The following is a 19743-nucleotide window of genomic DNA, read 5'->3' as shown; positions in this document are numbered from 1 at the left end:
TTACTATATATATAATCACACACAACAGTCACACTCCAAATGAGTTGAAAACTTCTGTCTACACAAAAACCTGCACTCTAGCATTATTCATAATTGCCAAAAATTGGAAGCAACCAAGATGTCCTTCAATAGGTGAATGGATAAACAAACTGTAGTATATTCAGCAATAAAAATAACCTATTTTTATTTAATAACATATTTAATAACCTATTAGAGAAATGCAAATCAAAACTACAATGAGATATCATTTCATACCAGTCAGAATAGCCATCATCAAAAAATCTAGAAACAATAAATGCTGGAGAGGGTGTGGAGAAAAGGGAACACTCTTGCACTGCTGGTGGGAATGTGAACTGGTACAGCCACTATGGAGAACAGTATGGAGGTTCCTTAAAAAACTACAAATAGAACTACCATATGACCCAGCAATCCCACTACTGGGCATATACCCTGAGAAAACCATAATTCAAAAAGAGTCATGTACCAAAATGTTCATTGCAGCTCTATTTACAATAGCCTGGAGACGGAAACAACCTAAGTGTCCATCATCGGATGAATGGATAAAGAAGATGTGGTATATATATATACAATGGAATATTACTCAGCCATAAAAAGAAACAAAATTGAGCTATTTGTAATGAGGTGGATAGACCTAGAGTCTGTCATACAGAGTGAAGTAAGTCAGAAAGAGAAAGACAAATACCGTATGCTAACACATATATATGGAATTTAAGAAAAAAATGTCATGAAGAACCTAGGGGTAAGACAGGAATAAAGACACAGACCTACTTGAGAATGGACTTGAGGATATGGGGAGGGGGAAGGGTAAGCTGTGACAAAGCGAGAGAGAGGCATGGACATATATACACTACCAAACGTAAGGTAGATAGATAGTGGGAAGCAGCCGCATAGCACAGGGAGATCAGCTCGGTGCTTTGTGACCACCTGGAGGGGTGGGATAGGGAGGGTGGGAGGGAGGGAGACGCAAGAGGGAGGAGATATGGGAACATATGTATATGTATAACTGATTCACTTTGTTATAAAGCAGAAACTAACACACCATTGTAAAGCAATTATACTCCAATAAAGATGTTAAAAAAAACAAACCAAAAACCTATTAAGCCACAAAAAGGCATGGAAGAATCTTAAATGCAAACTGCTAAATGAAAGAAGCCAGTTCAAAAAACCTACACCCTGTATGATTGCAACTATATGACATTTTGAAAAAGGCAAAACTACAGAGACGGTAAAAAGATCGGTGACTGCTAGGAATTCTGGGGAAGAGGTAAAGGGATGGACACGTGGAGTGCACAGGGGATGTTCAGGGCAGTGAAAGTATTCTGTGTGATACTGTAATGGTGGATATGTGTCATGATACACTTGGCAAAGTCCATAGAACGTACACTACAAGGAGTGAACCCTAACTTAAACTGTAGGCTTTAGTTAATAATAATTATCAATATTGGCTCATCTATTATCACACATGTACCACAATAATGAAAGATGTTAATAATAGGGGAAACTGGTGGGGGGTGCCGGGGGAGAGTACAGGGGAACTCTGTATTTTCTGCTCAATTTTTCTGTAAAACTAAAACTGCTCAAAAAAATAAAATCTATTAATTTAGATAACAACAACAAAAACAGCAGATAAAAACCACCCACATCACAAGACCTACATGGTATCACTGTTTGTGCAGGAAGCACACTGGGAGGTATGAGCTCGTCTGAAAGACTAGGAACAGGAGGATTCCACAAGAGGCAGCAGGTATTCATTGAAAACACAGTGGGCCTGGGTGACAAGGGCAGCTGAACTGGAAGGCTTTCATGCATTCTGATAGTGGGTGAGAAGGCTGGGCCCCTGTGAAATCTCCAAACTGTCCACCCAGGGGCAAGAGAGATGAAGGAAGAAAAAGGCCAGATGTACCTGGGTGAGAGGCACAGAGCCAGGGCACCTCAAAAATCTCAGAAACTGTGTTTTCATGGTTTTTTTTTTTTAACCAGACATGGAAACAACAGAAATGGAAACTCTGTGAAATTAGAAAAGTTATCCTGACCCACATCTCCTCCTCAAATTTAAGGAAAAGGAATTTTATCGAAAAATGAGCAACAGCAAAGTATCAAGGTCAAATCCCATATTAAGTTACAATAATAAAAAAGAGAAGAATAACAGTCCCTAGAGACAATGAAGGCCACCAGAAAAATGTATCCACAAAATAGATTAAAACTGTACTCCAATTTCAAAACTAGCTGCCTTTTAGCTTATTAAGAAAATGATATATGATATAAAAGAACCACATAAATCAGAATTTTTAAATGTAGAAATGAGGTGATAGAACTTGGGAAAGAATCAGAAATTAAAGACAAAAATCATGTCGTCAATGAAAACCGTATTGGGTTGAATGGTAATCCATGCCTCCTGCCACGCCCCCAAAGAAAACTGTCTCTGTGCTAACTCCCACGATCTGTGACCGTGACCTTATTTGGAGAAAAGGTGTTTGCAGATGTAACTAAGTATCTCTGGGTGAGGAGATCACTGTGGATTATGGAGGTGGGCCCTTTATCCACTGACAAGTGTGCTCTGTAAGAGGCACACAGAGAAGAGGAGAGGGTGATGTGAAGATGAAGGCAGAGACTGGAGGGATGTGGCCACGAGGTGAAGACAGGCCAGGGAACGCCTGGAGTTAACAGCAGCTGGAAGAAGCAGGAAAGGGAGTCTTCAGGTGGAGCACAGCCTGCTGACACCTTGATTTCAAACTCTGGCTTCCAGGACTGTGTGAGAATAAACTTGTGCTGTTTTAAGGCACCCAGTTCATGGTATTTGGACAACAGCCCCAGAAAACGAGTACAGCATAGCCACACAAGGAGGAGCACAAGCATGAATGAACATAACAGATTCACCCTAAGGGAAAGGGAAGGTGAAGGCAGAACACTCAAACTCAAAAAGGAAGGAAGGAGAAAAAAAAAAAAAAAAAAAAGATTCACAAGAAAGTGACAACTCAACTCAGCAATTCTATCTGCATCTCAGAATATTCCCCAAAGGAATAATCATGGATGATCTGAAAAGCTTCATGTAATCATCACATTATTTTTAATAGTCCCCAAAGGGAAATAACTCTTTCTAAAAATATAACTAAGAAATCCCTAAATTTAAGTGGTTTATCTATCTCCCAATTTGATCTTGGTTTTCTGAACAAACTGGCACCTTGAAATAAGGCACCATATAAGAACCCTTAAAATAAGTGCCTACTGTCAGATTAACGGTGGTAATTAGTACTGTCATAATTGCATTCTATTAAATTCTACCTCTTAAAGAATGAAAGTTGTTCATTAAAATGACCATTAATCATTGGACAAGTTCTTTAACAGGACTTACTTTTATGTATCCAAACACTGGTAGAGTTTGGTTGGATAACTTCCTTGGCATGTCTACTTCTGGATTAATATGGTGTCGATCAGGACAGATCCTTTTGCCTCTGAAAAAAAGGAACAGGATTTTAAAACCAGGGGAAAAAAATAACAATTTTCAACATGAATTTTAAAGTATTCACCAGGAAAATTAATCTAGAATCGAAATCAGAGAACTTGTATTCCAAATGCTGTAAAGTTAAGTAACCAAATGCTGTAAAGTTAATTAAATCCTTCAGATGACACTAACAGTGTGTAAATAAGTGGAAAGGGATCCTAAAATTTAACTGGCACTGAGTAAACTTAAAGGACAGAGTTACTGCATTATTTCTCCAGACAGTCTTAAATGCAGTACGTAAATGAACAAAATATACTTCCAAAATAAAGACTCTGAATCAGAAACACATCACTATAACCCACAACAGAGGCCAATGAACCTCTAAACCAGGAGCCATTCCGTAACCTAAACTGAGAAATACTTAAAGCTTCAGTTTTAAAATTCAATATTTTATGTAAAGGCATAATGGAAATTGCTGCTAATAACCTGGATAATGTACATAATTCAAAGAAGTTAATTTCAATAGTTATCTTAAAATTAACTTCAATCCAGTAGATATCTAACAGACATCTACTACTCAGTCCCGGAGATCCACTGATCAAGTATTGGCATCGTGTCTGGATCCCTGACTCAGGGATCTCCTGACTGTTAAGATATATCCATGTTCTCCAAATTGATTCATATAATCAATGCAGTTATCAAAATTCCAGCAATGTTTCTGAAGAAACTGACAACCCTTTCTAAAATAAACATGGAGATGCATTAGACTTAAAATGCCAAAACAACCTTGAAGAAGAGCAAAGTTGGAGGACTTAAATACCATTTCCCAAGACCCACTATAAGCTACAATACTTTAAAAAGTGTAGTACTGGTGTAAGAATAGACAAATACATCAATGTAACAGAGAGAGTCCACAAATGGATCACATACACTATCGTCTGGTTTATGTCAAAGGCACCAACTCAGTGAGAACACAACAGTGTTTTAAATAAAGAATGCTGGAGCAAGAGATTATCCATACAGAAAAAAGTAAACCTTGCCCCATATCAAACACTATACACAAAAATTAATTCAATATAGATTATATACCTAAATGTGGAAGCTAAATCTCTAAAACTTCTAGAAGAAAATATGTCTTCATGATCTAGAGATAGGCAATTTATTTCTTATATTAAAACACAATAAAACAGTAACCATAAAATCAAAATTAAAAATGTCTGTCCATTGAAAGACTCTTAAAAGAGTGAAAAGGCAAGCCACAGACTGGGAGAAGTTTCTCAATGCATACATGCATATCTCTGACAAAGCAGTTGTATCAAGAATAAACAAATTATTCCTATAAACCAATAAATACCCCATTTTAAAAATGGGCAAAAGACCTGAACAGGCATTTCACAAAAAAGGATGTCAAATGTCCTACAATCATGTGAAAAGCCATTCAACGTCATGAATTCTTAGGGAAATGCAAATAAAAATAACAATGGTTTTCCCCTACACCCCCATGAATACTAAGTGTTGGTGAGGATACAGAGCAACCCAAACTTCCTCACACACACCTGGTGGGATCATAAGATGACCAACTGCTCTGGCAAAGTTAAACACAAGTCTACCCCATGCCCCAGCAATACCACTCCAGAGTATAATATATACCCAAGAGAAACGGGTGCATATTTCCAGAAAAGGATACGTACAAGAGTGTTCATGGCAGCTTCGTACATAATACAACTCACAGGCCCGTCAAGAGTAGAATGGATATATACATCATGATATGTTCATACAACAGAATTTTTTAAAAATATTTATTTATTTATTTTGCTGCATCAGGTCTTAATCGCAGCACACGGGATGTTCGGTGCAGTACTTGGGATCTTTTGTTGGTGGTGCATGGGCTCTTTATTGCGGCACGCGGGCTTCTCTCCAGTTGTGGCGTGCGGGTTTTCTCTCTATAGTTGTGGCGTGGGTTCCAGAGTGTGTGGACTCTGTAGCAGTTTGTGGCATGCGGGCTCTCTAGTTGAGGTGCGTGAGCTCAGTAGTTGTGGCACACGGGCTTAGTTGCCCTGCGGGGTGTGGGATGCTAGTTCCCGGACCAGGGATCGAGCCTGCATCCTGTGCATTGGAATGCGGATTCTTTACCACTGGACCACCAGGGAAGTCCCCACACAATAGAATTCTGAGCCACAAAATAAATAAATAAATAAAATACCAATACATGCCAAGAACATGGATGAATGCCACAGACAGTATTGATAGATGGAGCATACTACAATTCCATGTATATAAAATTCTAAAACAAGCAACATTAGTCAGTGCTGGTAGATAGAGTAAGGGTGGTTACTTCAAATTGGGAAGGAACAGGAGGGGATCTTGCAGGGCCTCCCTCAGAGCTGGGCAGTAGCTCCCATGGGTTGCATACGCATATAACAATCATCAAGCTGTAAACTTATCATCTGTGCAGTATACTGTATGTTACATGTCAGTTATAAAAAAGATGACTGGCTTACTTGCAAAAACCAAAAGCCTTAAGATACGGACAAAGAGGCCTTCTGGCTTTTTTATCTTCTTTGGCTTCCAGAACCCCTGTAGTAAACTCATACAGCTCTGAAGGAATCTTGGTATCTGCTCGCTCCAAGTAGCGCAGGACACCAACTGCATGGCAGGCATTTCTCTCCGTCAGCAGCAATACAGATTTGGTTTTTTTATCTCCCTGTTCCGTAGGAGAACCCTTAAAATTGGGGGTGAATAAAGGAAGTGGATCATCCATACCAGTCTAAATGATAAAACTTTCTGGACTCTGAATTTGTCATTATGTGCAAAATGCCAGTGGAATATTAAATGATAATATAAATTAATCAAACCTGTTCAGTTAAACTCTGAAAACGATCAGACATGCAATACAGGCGTCGACCAAAAATTTTTGGCGAGGAAGGAAAGCTGAAGTGAATCACACACGTGGCATCGGTGATGGCCAAGAGTGGTATGCAATCATCTGTTAAGGCTGGAGAAAAGGATTCGGACAATTTCAAATGAAGCTGGAATTTTACTGCACATACTTTACAGAACAATTCCAGGAACGATACTTCAAAATATTTCTTTACTGCATTTTACTTTTCAGATGCAAAGAAACTTCCTTCCCATTTCTTTTCCCAAAATTTCAAAGCCCAGTAGTTAAATTCCAGAGAAAAGTGGTCTCCTTTTTTAACTCGAAAAATGCCTCTATTACAAATCTTGGCTGCCCATATGGTTTTCACTTATTTTATACATTTTGACTTTTATATTTCCAATATTAAATTTAACAATCATTTACAACAATCTTCATCATAGGCATATACGTATGACAGTGATCCTTGAGCTGGAACTGCAGGGAGCACGGCTAGCCCAACGGCCGCTACCTACTAACCCGAGACACTTGGATTCCACCTCAGTATCAAAATCTTAGTCAAGGTTAATTTTCACTTTGAAATTCACATTACTAATACATTCTCAATAAATGTGGGAAATGATGAGAAATTTGGAGAAGAGGTAAATAAATTAACGAATTGAAGACATAATTCCTATTAGCTCAACCTTCTCTAAATACAAGTAGAAATTAAAATACTTACCTAATAGAATGTGAGAACCAGAACTTAACTTCTTCTTCCACTGTTCTGAAACACTTTCTAAATTAAAAATCATTTCTTTATGCATTTTCAAGCAAAATATGGAACTGCTTGCTACTACCTAAAGATGAAACCAAAGGGGTCAGTTCACAGTCAGGAACATAAGCTTGAAGACAATTTTTCATCCATAATTATCTATACAAATCATTTAAAATTATCTGTGAGGGTCTCACCTCACTGATCCACTAATTCTAAGAATGAAATGGTTGTAAATTTAAAGAAATATATTTTCAAAATTCTATGGTTTATATCTAAAAACTTGCTCCAGTGAAACAAACATTATTTTGCTAGAACTATTTTCCTTCCTTTTAAAATAACGTGTACATACATATATGTGCGTGTATATATACTTGTGTGCATGTATATTTACCTACACAGATTATCTGTAGAGACATGTATACGTATACATGAAATTTATGGTACTATTGTCAAGAGGGTACTGTTGTTTTTCACTATACCTGCTAGCTCATTTTTGCTAAAGGTGGGTGCACTAGTGATTCTTTTGTATTTGGCCTCATTTCTACACTTTAGCATTAATTTATATACAATTAGATTAAATAAATCTTTAGCCAATTTATTTGGCTTTTTTGGCTAAATGATGATATATTTTAGCATTATCGTCTCTATTTTCTTAAATAGAGGGTTCAGAAGATGTTGGCACTTCTTCATGAACCAGATCCTTTTCATGCTCTGCCAGGTCCCCCTTGTGGACCGCTGGCTTCCATGGGAAGGCTCCTCCCACACGCCTGGCTCCTCCTCTCAGTGTCAGGCCTCCTGCTGTTCTTTGTTACTGCCACCAGCGCTTTGTGGCAGAGCCCATTCTGACTGATACTGAACTTTATTTCCCTGTCAAATACGTAACTACCCCAAGTAATTCTCTGGTGACTCAAGATTCAACCACAGTTTAAACAAGCAGTAAGAACGTTTCATGTGTGGAAGGGCTCACCTTACACACTGTTTCTGTTTCAGCTACAGAACTGGTGAAGATCAAGGTCTTTTGTGCCTGACTTGGAACGAAATCAAGAGTTTGGAGTAAAGTGGAGGTCTTTTCACATTCCAGACAAAGATGTACTACCTGGTAATGAAATGCAGAAACAGTGGGATTTTTTTAAAATGTTCAAGGTGCTCCAGTTTTACTTTTTATGGCAAAGTCATAATTTTAATAGAAAAGAAGGTATAGAAAAGCAATATAAATTTAAATACACAATTACAGATTGTATATGAAATTAATGCCGTAAACTTGTAATATTAAGCCACGAATAAAGGTTACTTGCTTGTGCTCACCAACCCCCCACCACACACACCCAGGACTCTTTACCTGTTGGACTCTGCCATAGAGGGCAGCCTCCTCCATGGCTGTGATCACAATGTAGGGGTCGTTCATGAACTCTTTGATTAACTGCTCTATATGTCTGTTCCAATGAACTCCAACTGCAACAATCTGATGTGGGGCAGATTCCCTTTCTTCAACTTCAATATTTTTTTTAAAGTTATCTAATATAGGAAATAACTAAAAAATCAGCATAATTAATTTCACTTTTATTTCAAAAGAAACTAATAATTAGTCTGACAGAACATAAAAGGTAAGGAATGTATATTTTCTGTTCTCAGAGTGGGAAAGGTCTTTAAACATGAAAGTGAAAAAGAAAACTAAAAAGGAAAAATGTTTATGCATAGACAGAATTAAAACAAACATCTAGGTAAATACGGGCAACACAGGTAACAAAAGATGAACAGTCTTATATAAAAACTTCTACAAACTAGTTAGAAAAAGATGATCCCAGTGAAAGAAAACAAGTGAAGGAAATGAACAAGCAGCTCCTAGAAGAATGGGTACAAATGGCCAGTATGAATTAATGCTCAATTTAACAAAGTAATCAAGGAAACACAGATTAAGCAAATCAGATGCCACGTGTAATGATCAGCCTAGAAAAGAAAGCTGGACGAGGGCCTCCTACTGCCAGGGGTGCAGGCAGTGTGGCGTGGAGGCGTACTGCCAGAGGGAGTACAAACCCATCTACACTTTCAGAGTGCCACTGAACAAGGCAGTGTTCCAGATACTAGCTTTGCAAATAAGAACTGAGACAGTCAGTAAGTAACAAAGCCTGGGCTTGAACTTGGGGCCACTGCTGCTCCCAAAGGAATGCTCCTGATCTTCATGTTACACTGCTTCCAACAAGTGCCTTTTAAGAATTAATAGCCTTTGATCCATTAATCCCCTTCCTAGGAATTTATCCTAAGAAAACATGTGCAAAAAGATGTTTCTTCAGCTACGCACATACATACAAATGATGCTAAATGTCCAAATATAAGACAATCAGAAAATAAATTATGTTATGTCCACAGGGTTCAATACCACATGGCCAGTAACAATCATGCTAGAGAACAGTTAGTAGCAATACTCACAATGCTGTTCACTGAAATGCAAGTTACAAACTAACACACAAAATAAGGTCCTGATATTATTAATTATATGTATCAATAGACACAGGAATTACAAAAAGGAAAGAAATACTCTAAAATAGTAACAGTGGTTACCTCTGAGCATAAGATTATGGATGTTGGGGTTTTTCAAGTGTTCTTCTCTATTTCTCAAATTTTCTAAAATAAAATTATTGCTTATATAACCAGAAAAATATTGATTTTAGAAAATTTCCCTGGGAAAGAAACTGTGCTCCTCAAAGAGAACTTTAACATTGGGAGAAAAACTCAGATAAACATTCTCTCCTCTTAATTATAGCAGTTAAAGGGAAAAATTTTTTAGATTAACCAGCTTCTTCCCAACTAGACACGTTTCCTGACTCCTAAAAGACTTTAATTTATATATATATATATACAAAATATATATATTTCTGATTAGTAATGACATCTAAATAAATGCCATACTTACTTGTTCATTAGCTTCAGAGAATAATACTTCCACCTCATCCAAAATCAGGTGACAGAGTCTAAGAAATAACAAGCTTTGATATTTGAGAAGTCTCAGGAGGCTATGTGGTGTTGTAACAATTACATTGCCTACATTTTAAAAGAAAACACAGTTAACGCCTTAGACTTTCCACAGGTTTTTCTAACATTTCCTTTGCTAAGATTCCACATACTTTCTAGCAATGCCTTTCAATGAAATAAACCCTGTGTTTCTTACTCAGGTGGGTGTGAGAAGAGGCCTGCCCAGGCTGCCCTTGTACTGTCTGACTAAATACCTGCGTTCCCACCAGGTTTTGAGCTCCTGAAAGGCAGGGGTGGTTTTAGTCAACAGCTAATAAACAGTAAATGTTTAATAAATAGTTGATAAATGAATGAAAAGACTTAGTTTTCTCAGTAAAACAGATGTAAGCCAAGAGTAAACCTTCACCACCAACACTGAGCGGTAACTGACAAGTGAGGTCTGGCTGATCATCACACAGCCCCCGTGTCAGTGCTGGCTCCCAGGCCTGCCTGAGCAGGCTTCCACTGTGTTCTCTAGGGAAAACCAAATAGCTTGGAAAGGATGCTTACACCCCCTTGGAAGCTTCATATTTTTGGCTTCATCTTCGTGGAGTCCGATTATTAATATCACAGGATGAACAGGCCTGGAGGACCTGCTATAGTCTCCCAATAATTCAAAAATTAATTGGGCCTTTTTCCACCCAGGGCACACGATGACTGCCAGAGGCTGAAAAGACAAATAAATTCACATAATTTTGGACAAAGGTTAAGAATCAAAGACAGTGTATGTAAAGCATGCAGAACATCTCCCTGTACACAGTAAGCACTGTAAGTTTTTGCTATCATCACTGTCATGCAGGTCAGAAAAGTCAAAATATAATTTCATTAGAATGGATTCAGACACACTGACTCAGATTCTGCTAGGGCTTAAACTATGCGCAAGTATTAAATCATTTAGTCCTTAAAGTCCCCTTACAGGGTGAGATCTATTACTACCTCATTTCACAGATGAGGAGCCTAAGGGACAGAAGGGTGAAGTTTGTCGCCCAAGGCTGCACAGCTAATATTCAGTAGAAGCAGGATTTAAAGCCAGGCAATCTGGCTCCAGACCTCCTGCTGCTAAGCACAAGGATGAACTGCCTCCTGAAAGGGGCCTTGAAAAAGGTTAACATCGCTTCCTTAGGAGATTAAGTTCCCTACTGCACCATCTGACCCCTGCCCTCCACTATCCCACAGAAATCTCTCGATATCTGCCTGCCAAACACCTTCCTGGACACATGCCCTCAATTAATTGAAGACAAGAATGAGTCTCCTGTTTTTTTTATGCAGACGCAGGCAAGCGCCAGCTTCCAGGGCTCACGCCTAAATGCAGACTGACCCTGGAGATGCAGAAAAAGCAGAATGGACACAAGGGGCAGACCTGGACATTGCTTTCTGGCCCGGCCAGGGGTCTATCTCAACACAAGCTGCATCTCATCAGTGGGCTCAGCTACTACCTGATTGATATAAATGTATCCATTTAATATTATTAAGTCAATACATCATAACATAGCCAACACAGATTTCCAAAGAGAACTCATTAAACTACATGGCATAATCAGAAAAATAAACTAGCATCTTTTCTAAGATGAAATTCTGATTGTCTTTTGTACTGCTATTTTTCACCTTATAATGAGTGATGGAACCACCTGTAGTGTATCTGGGGAGAAGATCTGAGATGGGTCTCATACACATCAATTCACCTAACAGCCAAAACCCCAGCAAAGCAGATGTCACTCCCTCACCATCATTTGACCCTCACATCCAATTTCTTTCCTTTCCATCATCCTTCTCAGCTATTATCTGATTCTTACGAGTGGTAAAAATAAAGTGGGATTATAAAACAGTGTGGAGTTCTGTGAAGATAATTTAAAGAATAGGGACAAGATGACAGAAATCCTAAACTCAAATCCCACTTCTTGTCACACTTGTCAGCAGGTAAGAACTTTTACCAGTAACTTTTCATGAGCTTAATTTTCTCATCTATACAATAGTGAAAACAATACATGGCCTGACCATTTCAAGGGTTTGCCATGATAATTACGTGAATCTAATCTGTTAGATAATTCTATAAACTGTACGGTCATCACTAAAAGCCAGGACTCTCCCAACTCAGCCGATGGCTCACAACTAGGGGTTCTCGGTAAGAATCAGTGTGAGAGAATCAGTGACTGTGTTGAGAAAAGAGTTTCTCATAGGACAGTCTCTGTTCTGCCAGTTTTTTGTTTTTTGTTTTTTTTTTGCGGTACGCGGGCCTCTCACTGTCGTGGCCTCTCCCGTTGCGGAGCATAGGCTCTGGACGCGCAGGCTCAGAGGCCATGGCTCACGGGCCCAGCCGCTCCGCAGCATGTGGGATCTTCCCGGACCGGGGCACGAACCCGTGTCCCCTGCATCGGCAGGCGGACTCTCAACCACTGCACCACCAGGGAAGCCACCTGCCAGTTTTAATGTAACTTAAACTTTACCAAAGGTTAGGTGTCAAATTTAAAATAAATATTTAATCCATTTTGTTGTTAAACAAAAATGTCTTCAACTTACTCCATTTCTACTTGGTAACGACTTGTAGCAGCCCCCTGTTTGCAAAATCGTAAGCAGTGGTGGAAGGTACAACAAAGGGTCATTTCCACAATGAGAAATGACCACCACGTCACAGCCACGTGCTATGGGAGGCCAAGAGTAAGATTCAGTGTGGCTGGGGCCCGGAAACTTATTTCTTTGAAGAGCCTACAAAACATCAACAACCAAAACAACAATAAGGCCCAGAAAACGAATAAACTCCTTCTCATTGCTCACTTACCCCAATAACGAGTATACGTTGCTTAATCTGGTATTATCCAAGACCTAACTTAATAAGTCCTCCCTGAATCTTGCCAGCAGCAAACTCCCGCTCAAAAGACACTTGCTTTTCTGGGCTCCAATCTGAAAGGATCCAATAGGCAGTCTGTTGAAGCACCAGGTGCTTAATGCTTCACCACAGCAAAGATGTGGCTTCTCTTCCTCCTGATAAACTGCTGGTGCATCAGCTCCACTTAGAAAATTTTTTAAAAACTTGCCTTTGTTTGCTTATTTTTCTATGTAATTCGCTGTCATCGAAACCTCCCAAATGTTCCACAGAGTAGAGTTCTCCAGCCACACTGATGAGATCTGCCAACAGGCTGAACTCATCAGCGCCGTCCTCTCTCTGAAGGTCTCATCCCCCGGCCCTGAACCCCAGCTGCACTCGGGGACTGGGATCCCCCTGCAACATAACCCTTTTTGCTGCAACTTTCTCTGTTGAATTTCTTGGTTTGTTGGAGAACAAATTTTGGTAGCTTCTCAACAAAGGGTACAGGGGAAGGAAATCTGAGATTTTGCACGTGTGAAAATGTCTTCATTCTCTCCTTACATTTCAGTAATGGTTTGAGTACAGACCTCTAGGCTGGAAATAACTTTTCACGATAATTGTGGAGTCACTGCTCCTCTGGTGAGCTGTGGAGAAGTCTGAAGTCATTCTGGTTCCTGACCCCGCCGTGGGATGCATTTCTTCTCTCTGGAAGCTTTCACGATCTCTGAACCCCTCCAGTTCAGACGCTTCGTAGCAACGTGTCTACGCTCCCGCTCCTCGGTTGTGCTGGGTCTCCGGTCGGCACTCTCTTAATTTAGAAAGTCGTATCCATTAAGTAAGGAAAGTGTCCATGCGTTATTCTCAGAATTTTTGGTCCTCTGCTGTCATTCTTTCTAGAAATCCACTCAGATATGAGACCTCAAATTGACCCTCAAATTCTCTTTTCCCCCCATTTCCATCTCTTTGTCTTTGTGTTCTACTTTCTGACTGTTAACTTCTATTTCACCTCTCATATCTACTGGTCTTTATTTCCATAGCATTTTTAATTTCTAAGAGCCCTTTTTATCTCTGACTGTTCCTTTTGTTTTTAGTAGCACCTTATTATTATTGTTAAATCCAAGCAGTATCTTCTCTTATCTCTGAGGATATCTATTTTCTAACGTTTTCTTCCACTCCTTACACTGTTTGTTTCTTTCAGAGTTTGTTTTGGTCTTTTTTTTTTCCCCTAGGTTAAGGCTTTCTTCCAATGTCCAAGGATCCCTGATGTCTGCTCACATCGAGGACACTGAAAGCCGACTATATCCGCAGGCGGGGCAGAGCTCATCACCGTGTGAGCATCACATCACTGCAGGGAGACAGGCAGCGAGCATGCATTTTAACCGTGAGGATTCAAAAACAGCATCACCACAAGGTCATTCTCTAGGGCCATTCAGTTTCTCCAAACAGAGCTTCCAATCTCCTTCCCGAGAAACAGGCCATTCAGTTTCTCCAAACAGAGCCTCCGATCTCCTTCCTGAGAAACTGGCTGAAGATGTTCAGGAAACAAGGTAGGGAGTTCACTGCCCTCCCCGTGTCACTCCTTCCTCTCAGCTGGTCAGCCATCCTCGGCTGCTTCTTTTCCGTCTTCCAAAAGCCTGTAGAAATTTCTTGTCCAATAAAGGTTCCGCTCTCATTCTATTCATCCTTGTAGTTCTTTTTTTTTTTTTTTTTTTTACTTTTTTTCAATATCAAGAGGGAAGTAGATAAAGATTTATGATCTAAACTGATGATCTAAGTGAAACCACAGGTCTATAAAGCAATTCTGAAAAGAATACTAAGAAGTACATTCTAATTGCCCTACTTGTGCCCCTTCTAAGCCCCTTTTCAGAGGCGCATTTGAAAACTTATTTCAGAAAAGCACTTAGGTTTCTCCACAAAAGAATTATTCACTTATAAGAAGTTAACTCGGACTTTAAGAATAAATGAGAAATTAATAATAAAATCTTAAAAGAAAACTTCAAAAGCAAAGATATTATACAAATGCAAACTTATAACTGTTTTATTAAAAATCCTTCTATGTCAGAGCAGGTCAGTACTCCTTCACAAGTCTGGTCTGAGCCCCGTCACCTTTTTCAGGTCTGCCGAGAGTGGCGCCGTGTTGATGGACAAGCAGGGCTCGACCCTGATCCGTGGAACCACCAAGGGCAGCCGGGAGCCCGACTTCAGCTTCTGCAACAAAGAACACAGATGTTAGATGGCTCTGCCCTGTGGTGTTAGCACAGAATACTAAGAACTTTATGGAAATAAAGAAGATGTAAGAGTTTGGTTTCAATGTAAAACCCTAAGTTTATATGCTTATAAAAACCCACCAAAATTACCAAAACAAAAGGAAGATTCTCCATGACCCAAAAGAGCCATGTCTCTAAAGCAATAATTCATTAGATAATTTCTAAAAGGATATCTTCAGGTGAAGTCCTCCATGCAAGGAGTTTCTCTTCATATCTCAAATCTAGAGGGAGGAAGGGGAAGGATTTAAAGAGTAAACAGTTTTCTTTCTCTTGCGGGTGTTTGCCATACCTGCTGCAGATCAGAGATTCCATTGGCTCTCAAAGGATCAGGATTTAGAAACTGCAATAGTCTGTAAAATAAAAGGATAATTTGAAGAAAAAAGGAGTGTTTATATTTCTTCAGTTGAGCTATTATTCTAATTCTTCCTCGACAGAGGTAAAATGAACTCTGTCTCCCAAGGCATGGCTGCGACATTACTGCTTGTTCTGTTTTGCCTTGTCTATTGCTACATAAGGGGCCGTGGGGGTCTTGCCAGTCTCATGCTTGCCCCCTCTCCCTCCCCCACCGGGCCCTGCTCTGTGGACACAGCACTGCCAATCCCAGGACCACTTGCTCTGGACATGGAGAAAGACTGCATGATCACTAGGTCATCTCATGTTTCTTCTAAGAAACCCACTGCCTCCTTCCTTTTTTGCTGTTCGATCTTTAATCACTTCAAGGTTCCCTGGAACCCACCACAGACTGACAGAATAACTGATGTCATTTCACCAGTGGGTTCTAAGTAAAGGGCGTGTAGCTAAAAGAAATGAGCTGTATGGATAATGCAAGGTCTTTGGTGCCAAGGAAAATAACCTGTTGTAGCACCACAACTTTCAGGTATTAGGTGAAGGGATGCCTGGGTAAGAGGACGTCAACTCTGGTACATTAACAGCCACCCCCAGATCCATGGGCTCCATGGTGGCCTTCAGAGCCCTCGGCCCTGGACACGGTGAGGACCTCCTGCTGGGCAAGGGGACATCACAGGGCCACAGAGTGGCCTCTGGGAAGTCGGGACACCAAAATGGCTGTAGGGTCAACACCCTCTCCCCAGTCATCTCAGGCCAGTTAGTGGATGCAGTACAACCTACCCACTTCTGAACTGTCTTAAACACTTTGTCACTCTGGTGGTTTCAGAGCAGCCACAGTTACTTGGAATGTAAGAGTGTTTTTAAGCTAGTAGGGTAAGAAATCATAAAAATTGGTATGAAAATATTTTGTGGATTAAACAAGTATAAAATGAAGTGATCACTCTATTGTTAACACCTTGTAAGTGAATACTTTGTGAATCTGGCAGGACAAACCCCCCCCCAAAATCCTGTAGTTCTACACTGCAAATAATTAAGCAGTTTCTCCAGCAGGTGGTAGATCTATTTAACATCAGAAAACTGAGAAGAAAGCAAGCACCAACCCATATAAAATCAACAGCCCCAAAAGATCGACAATATATAATTTGTTTCATAAAACTGTTCACTTGACAAGAGAATCAGGAACAGGAGGTAGAAAATGACTATTTACAGTGGAACAAAGCTTTAAACAGAAAAATCTACTCTAGCACATGGAAAAGAAAAAACTAACTTGTGTGTATATATATTTATTTACTTTATGGGAATGCAGGTTTGAAATTAATAATAAAATCATATTTTAGATTCTTCCTGCTTATAATGTTTCTTACAATTATTTCAATTAAAAATTGAGGCCAAGAAAAGAATCCATACTTCACACAGCCATTCTTCTCATTGTATTCTTTCTTCTCAGCCGATCTAGGTGGTTTCCCATTTGACTTCTGACATAAAGCACTAGAAATCAAAAACATTTATTAAAATTTCTGAACCCATATCCCAAACCTCAAAATACCGTTATGTTCTGGGAGAAAATGTAAGAAGTTCCACTGGAATAAGCTGATCAACTTAAGTAAATTCTGTGAGAACGGAAACTGAGTCCTTTGAGTATGAAAACCATTTTGATGGTCCTGGGCTGCCAAGAGGGAGCAAGCCCACTACATCCTCTCTTCCTTACTGATTACAACCAGAAACTTGGGATGAAGTACGCGACTACCGCAGAGAGAAGTCAAAACGTGAAAAGCCACCAGAGCTATGGAGAGCTTCCTGGCTTTCCCTTGGTGTTGAGCTGAGGGCAGCCTGAGTTGCAGAATGGCGTAGAAGATGCAGACGTCAAAAACCCTGAGAGAAACTCCCTACCGTCATCCCTTACTACCTACAGGGGACTGGTTCCAGGAGCCCCGCGGATGCCGAAATCCACGGATGCTCATATAAGATGGTGTAGTACAGTCGGCCCTCCGTATCCAAGGGACCTGTGTCAGTGCGGATGCAGGAGCTGTGAATAAGGAGGGCCGACTGTATTTCAGGTCAGAAAACAGGGAAGGGCCTTAAACCAGAGGATGTAAGGAATCCTGACTTCTCTCCTCTCTTCCTCTCCTGGCCCTGCCCCAAGGGCAGCTCGGATCACGGAGCTGCATGCTGCAGTGGTAACGGCAGTGCGGTCACTTAAAACCCTGAGAGAAAACTTCTCCCTCCGTCTAAGGAACCAGGAAATAGGGACCCAGTAGTCTGAAGACTGTACAAGGAAAATCCCCCTCTTTTTTCCTCTCTTATTTCTATTGCTATTTTATTACACAAGCAGCCCCAGTCACACAGAACTGCATGGCAGCTTCTCCACAAGAAACCATCTATCTGGTCAGAGGAACAGGGAGAGAGAGCACCTAGAAAATGGTGAATGTGAGGAAAATCCTGGGGAAAAAAAAGAGATAGAGAGCTGGGTGGCGGGGGGAATCCCTTATTTCTGTTTACGGCCCAAAAACAAGTCCCACGCTCACCCCAAGTTGAGCATATTCAGAACAGACCCAAAGCAGTGTACCAAAGACTTAGAAACAGTGCCGCAATCACCACCCACGGCAAGTGAGACAGAGTTTGAGGTCTGAACCTTAGGGAAGTGATGACCTCCTGATAAAACAAACAACAAAAACAACAATGTCAACATTCTCCAGAGGATTCTAAACCAGAGTCTCATATCATAATATTCAAAAATATCCAGAATGCAATCCAAAATTACTTGACATACAAAGAATCAGGAAAATCAGATAGACTGTAGAGGGAAAAGATAATCAACAGGTGCCAACCCCAGCACAGCTCAGAAGTGTGAATTATCAAGCAGCTATTATAACCATGCTCCATAAGAAAAGGAAAGGTGAGCACTATTGAACAGAATGGTAAGAACTCTCCTTTCTTCTCAGCAAAAAAATACAGATTAGAAAAAAATTAAATAAAAATTTTATTTAATTATAAAATATAATACATCAAATAAAAAATTCACTGGATGGGCTTATCAGCAAAATGGAGATGACAGAAGAGTCAATTAAACATAGATCAGCAGAATTATTAATATGACAAACAGCAAGAAGAAAAGGTTGAAAAAATGAACAGACCCTCAGGGACATTTGTCTCATAAGAGTCTCAAAAGGAGAGGAGAAAGAGATGAGTGCAGAAAAAATATTTGTAGAATAACAGCTGAATACTTACCAAATTTGATGAAAAGACAGAAACCTACAAACGAAGAACCCTAATGAACCCCAAGCATAAGAAACGTGAGCAAAACTACACCAAGACATGTGATACAATAATTAAATTGTTCAAACCAGCAATAAAGAGAAAATCTTAAAAGCAGAGGAAAAAGACATGCTGCAAACAGGAGAGGAACAAAGAAAAAAGATGATGGTAGATTTTGCACTGGGAGCAATACGAGCAAGCAGATGGCGGAGCAACATCTTTAAAACTCAGGGAAAAAGAAATTTAAACCTTGAATTCTGTCCTTGCAAAGATTTTGGTTTTTTTTAAACGAAGCTAAGATATTTTTTCAGACATACAAAAGCTGAAAGAATGAATCACCAGCAGACCCATAATACAAGAAATAGTAAAGGAAGTCCTTCAGGTAGAAGGAAAATGGTACCAGATGGAAATCTGCATCTACACAAAAAGTGGAAAGTGTGGATGGTAACTACATAGGTAAATATATAATTTTTCTTATTATTTATTTAAATCCCTCTAAAAGAAAAATCACTGTTTAAATACAAACAATAATAGATTCCAGCATTTATAACAAATGTATAAATAAAATGTATGACAACACTAGCATAAAGTTCAGAAGGGGAGAAATGGAAGCTTCCCATTTTAAGATCTTACAGTATATGTGAAATGTATAACATTACAATACATCCTTTCTGTGATCTCATTAGTGTCACTGACATGGATCTTGATGAGGACAGGGTTACAAAGTCTTTGATGCTCATCTTCAAAAATGTAACAGACCATTCTTTGCCTTCCACCAACTTGAACTGCCATCTGGCCCACATTTACCCATCCTTTACATCAAGGCAATGTCACTGGACCTGCCTTACAGACACAACTTTGTCTGATAAGGTAACAAGGAGACGAGAATCACTACCACTTTTTGGTCAACTGTGCTGCTAGCCAGTTGTCAAACATTTTAATGTTAAATTAATATACGTTTAA

At 39.7% G+C, this 19743-nt stretch overlaps 1 protein-coding gene across 1 annotated transcript in view; it reads right to left on the bottom strand.

Annotated features, from left to right (window-relative positions):
• Positions 1–19743, bottom strand: part of TDRD12 (tudor domain containing 12) — a gene marked incomplete at both ends in the record, with an annotated part of 82317 nt that overhangs the window by 20847 nt on the left and 41727 nt on the right. The window contains 12 exon segments of the mRNA XM_079724064.1: positions 3374–3473; positions 5965–6185; positions 6319–6458; positions 7063–7180; positions 8066–8194; positions 8438–8629; positions 10010–10137; positions 10618–10774; positions 12625–12810; positions 15017–15118; positions 15467–15527; positions 16933–17013. Coding sequence (XP_079580190.1) covers positions 3374–3473; positions 5965–6185; positions 6319–6458; positions 7063–7180; positions 8066–8194; positions 8438–8629; positions 10010–10137; positions 10618–10774; positions 12625–12810; positions 15017–15118; positions 15467–15527; positions 16933–17013 — 1615 coding nt within the window.

Source organism: Hyperoodon ampullatus (assembly GCF_949752795.1).
Source record: "Hyperoodon ampullatus genome assembly, chromosome: 18".
NCBI classification, from domain to species: Eukaryota; Metazoa; Chordata; class Mammalia; order Artiodactyla; family Ziphiidae; genus Hyperoodon; species Hyperoodon ampullatus.
This window is presented reverse-complemented; position numbering and strand designations above follow the sequence as displayed.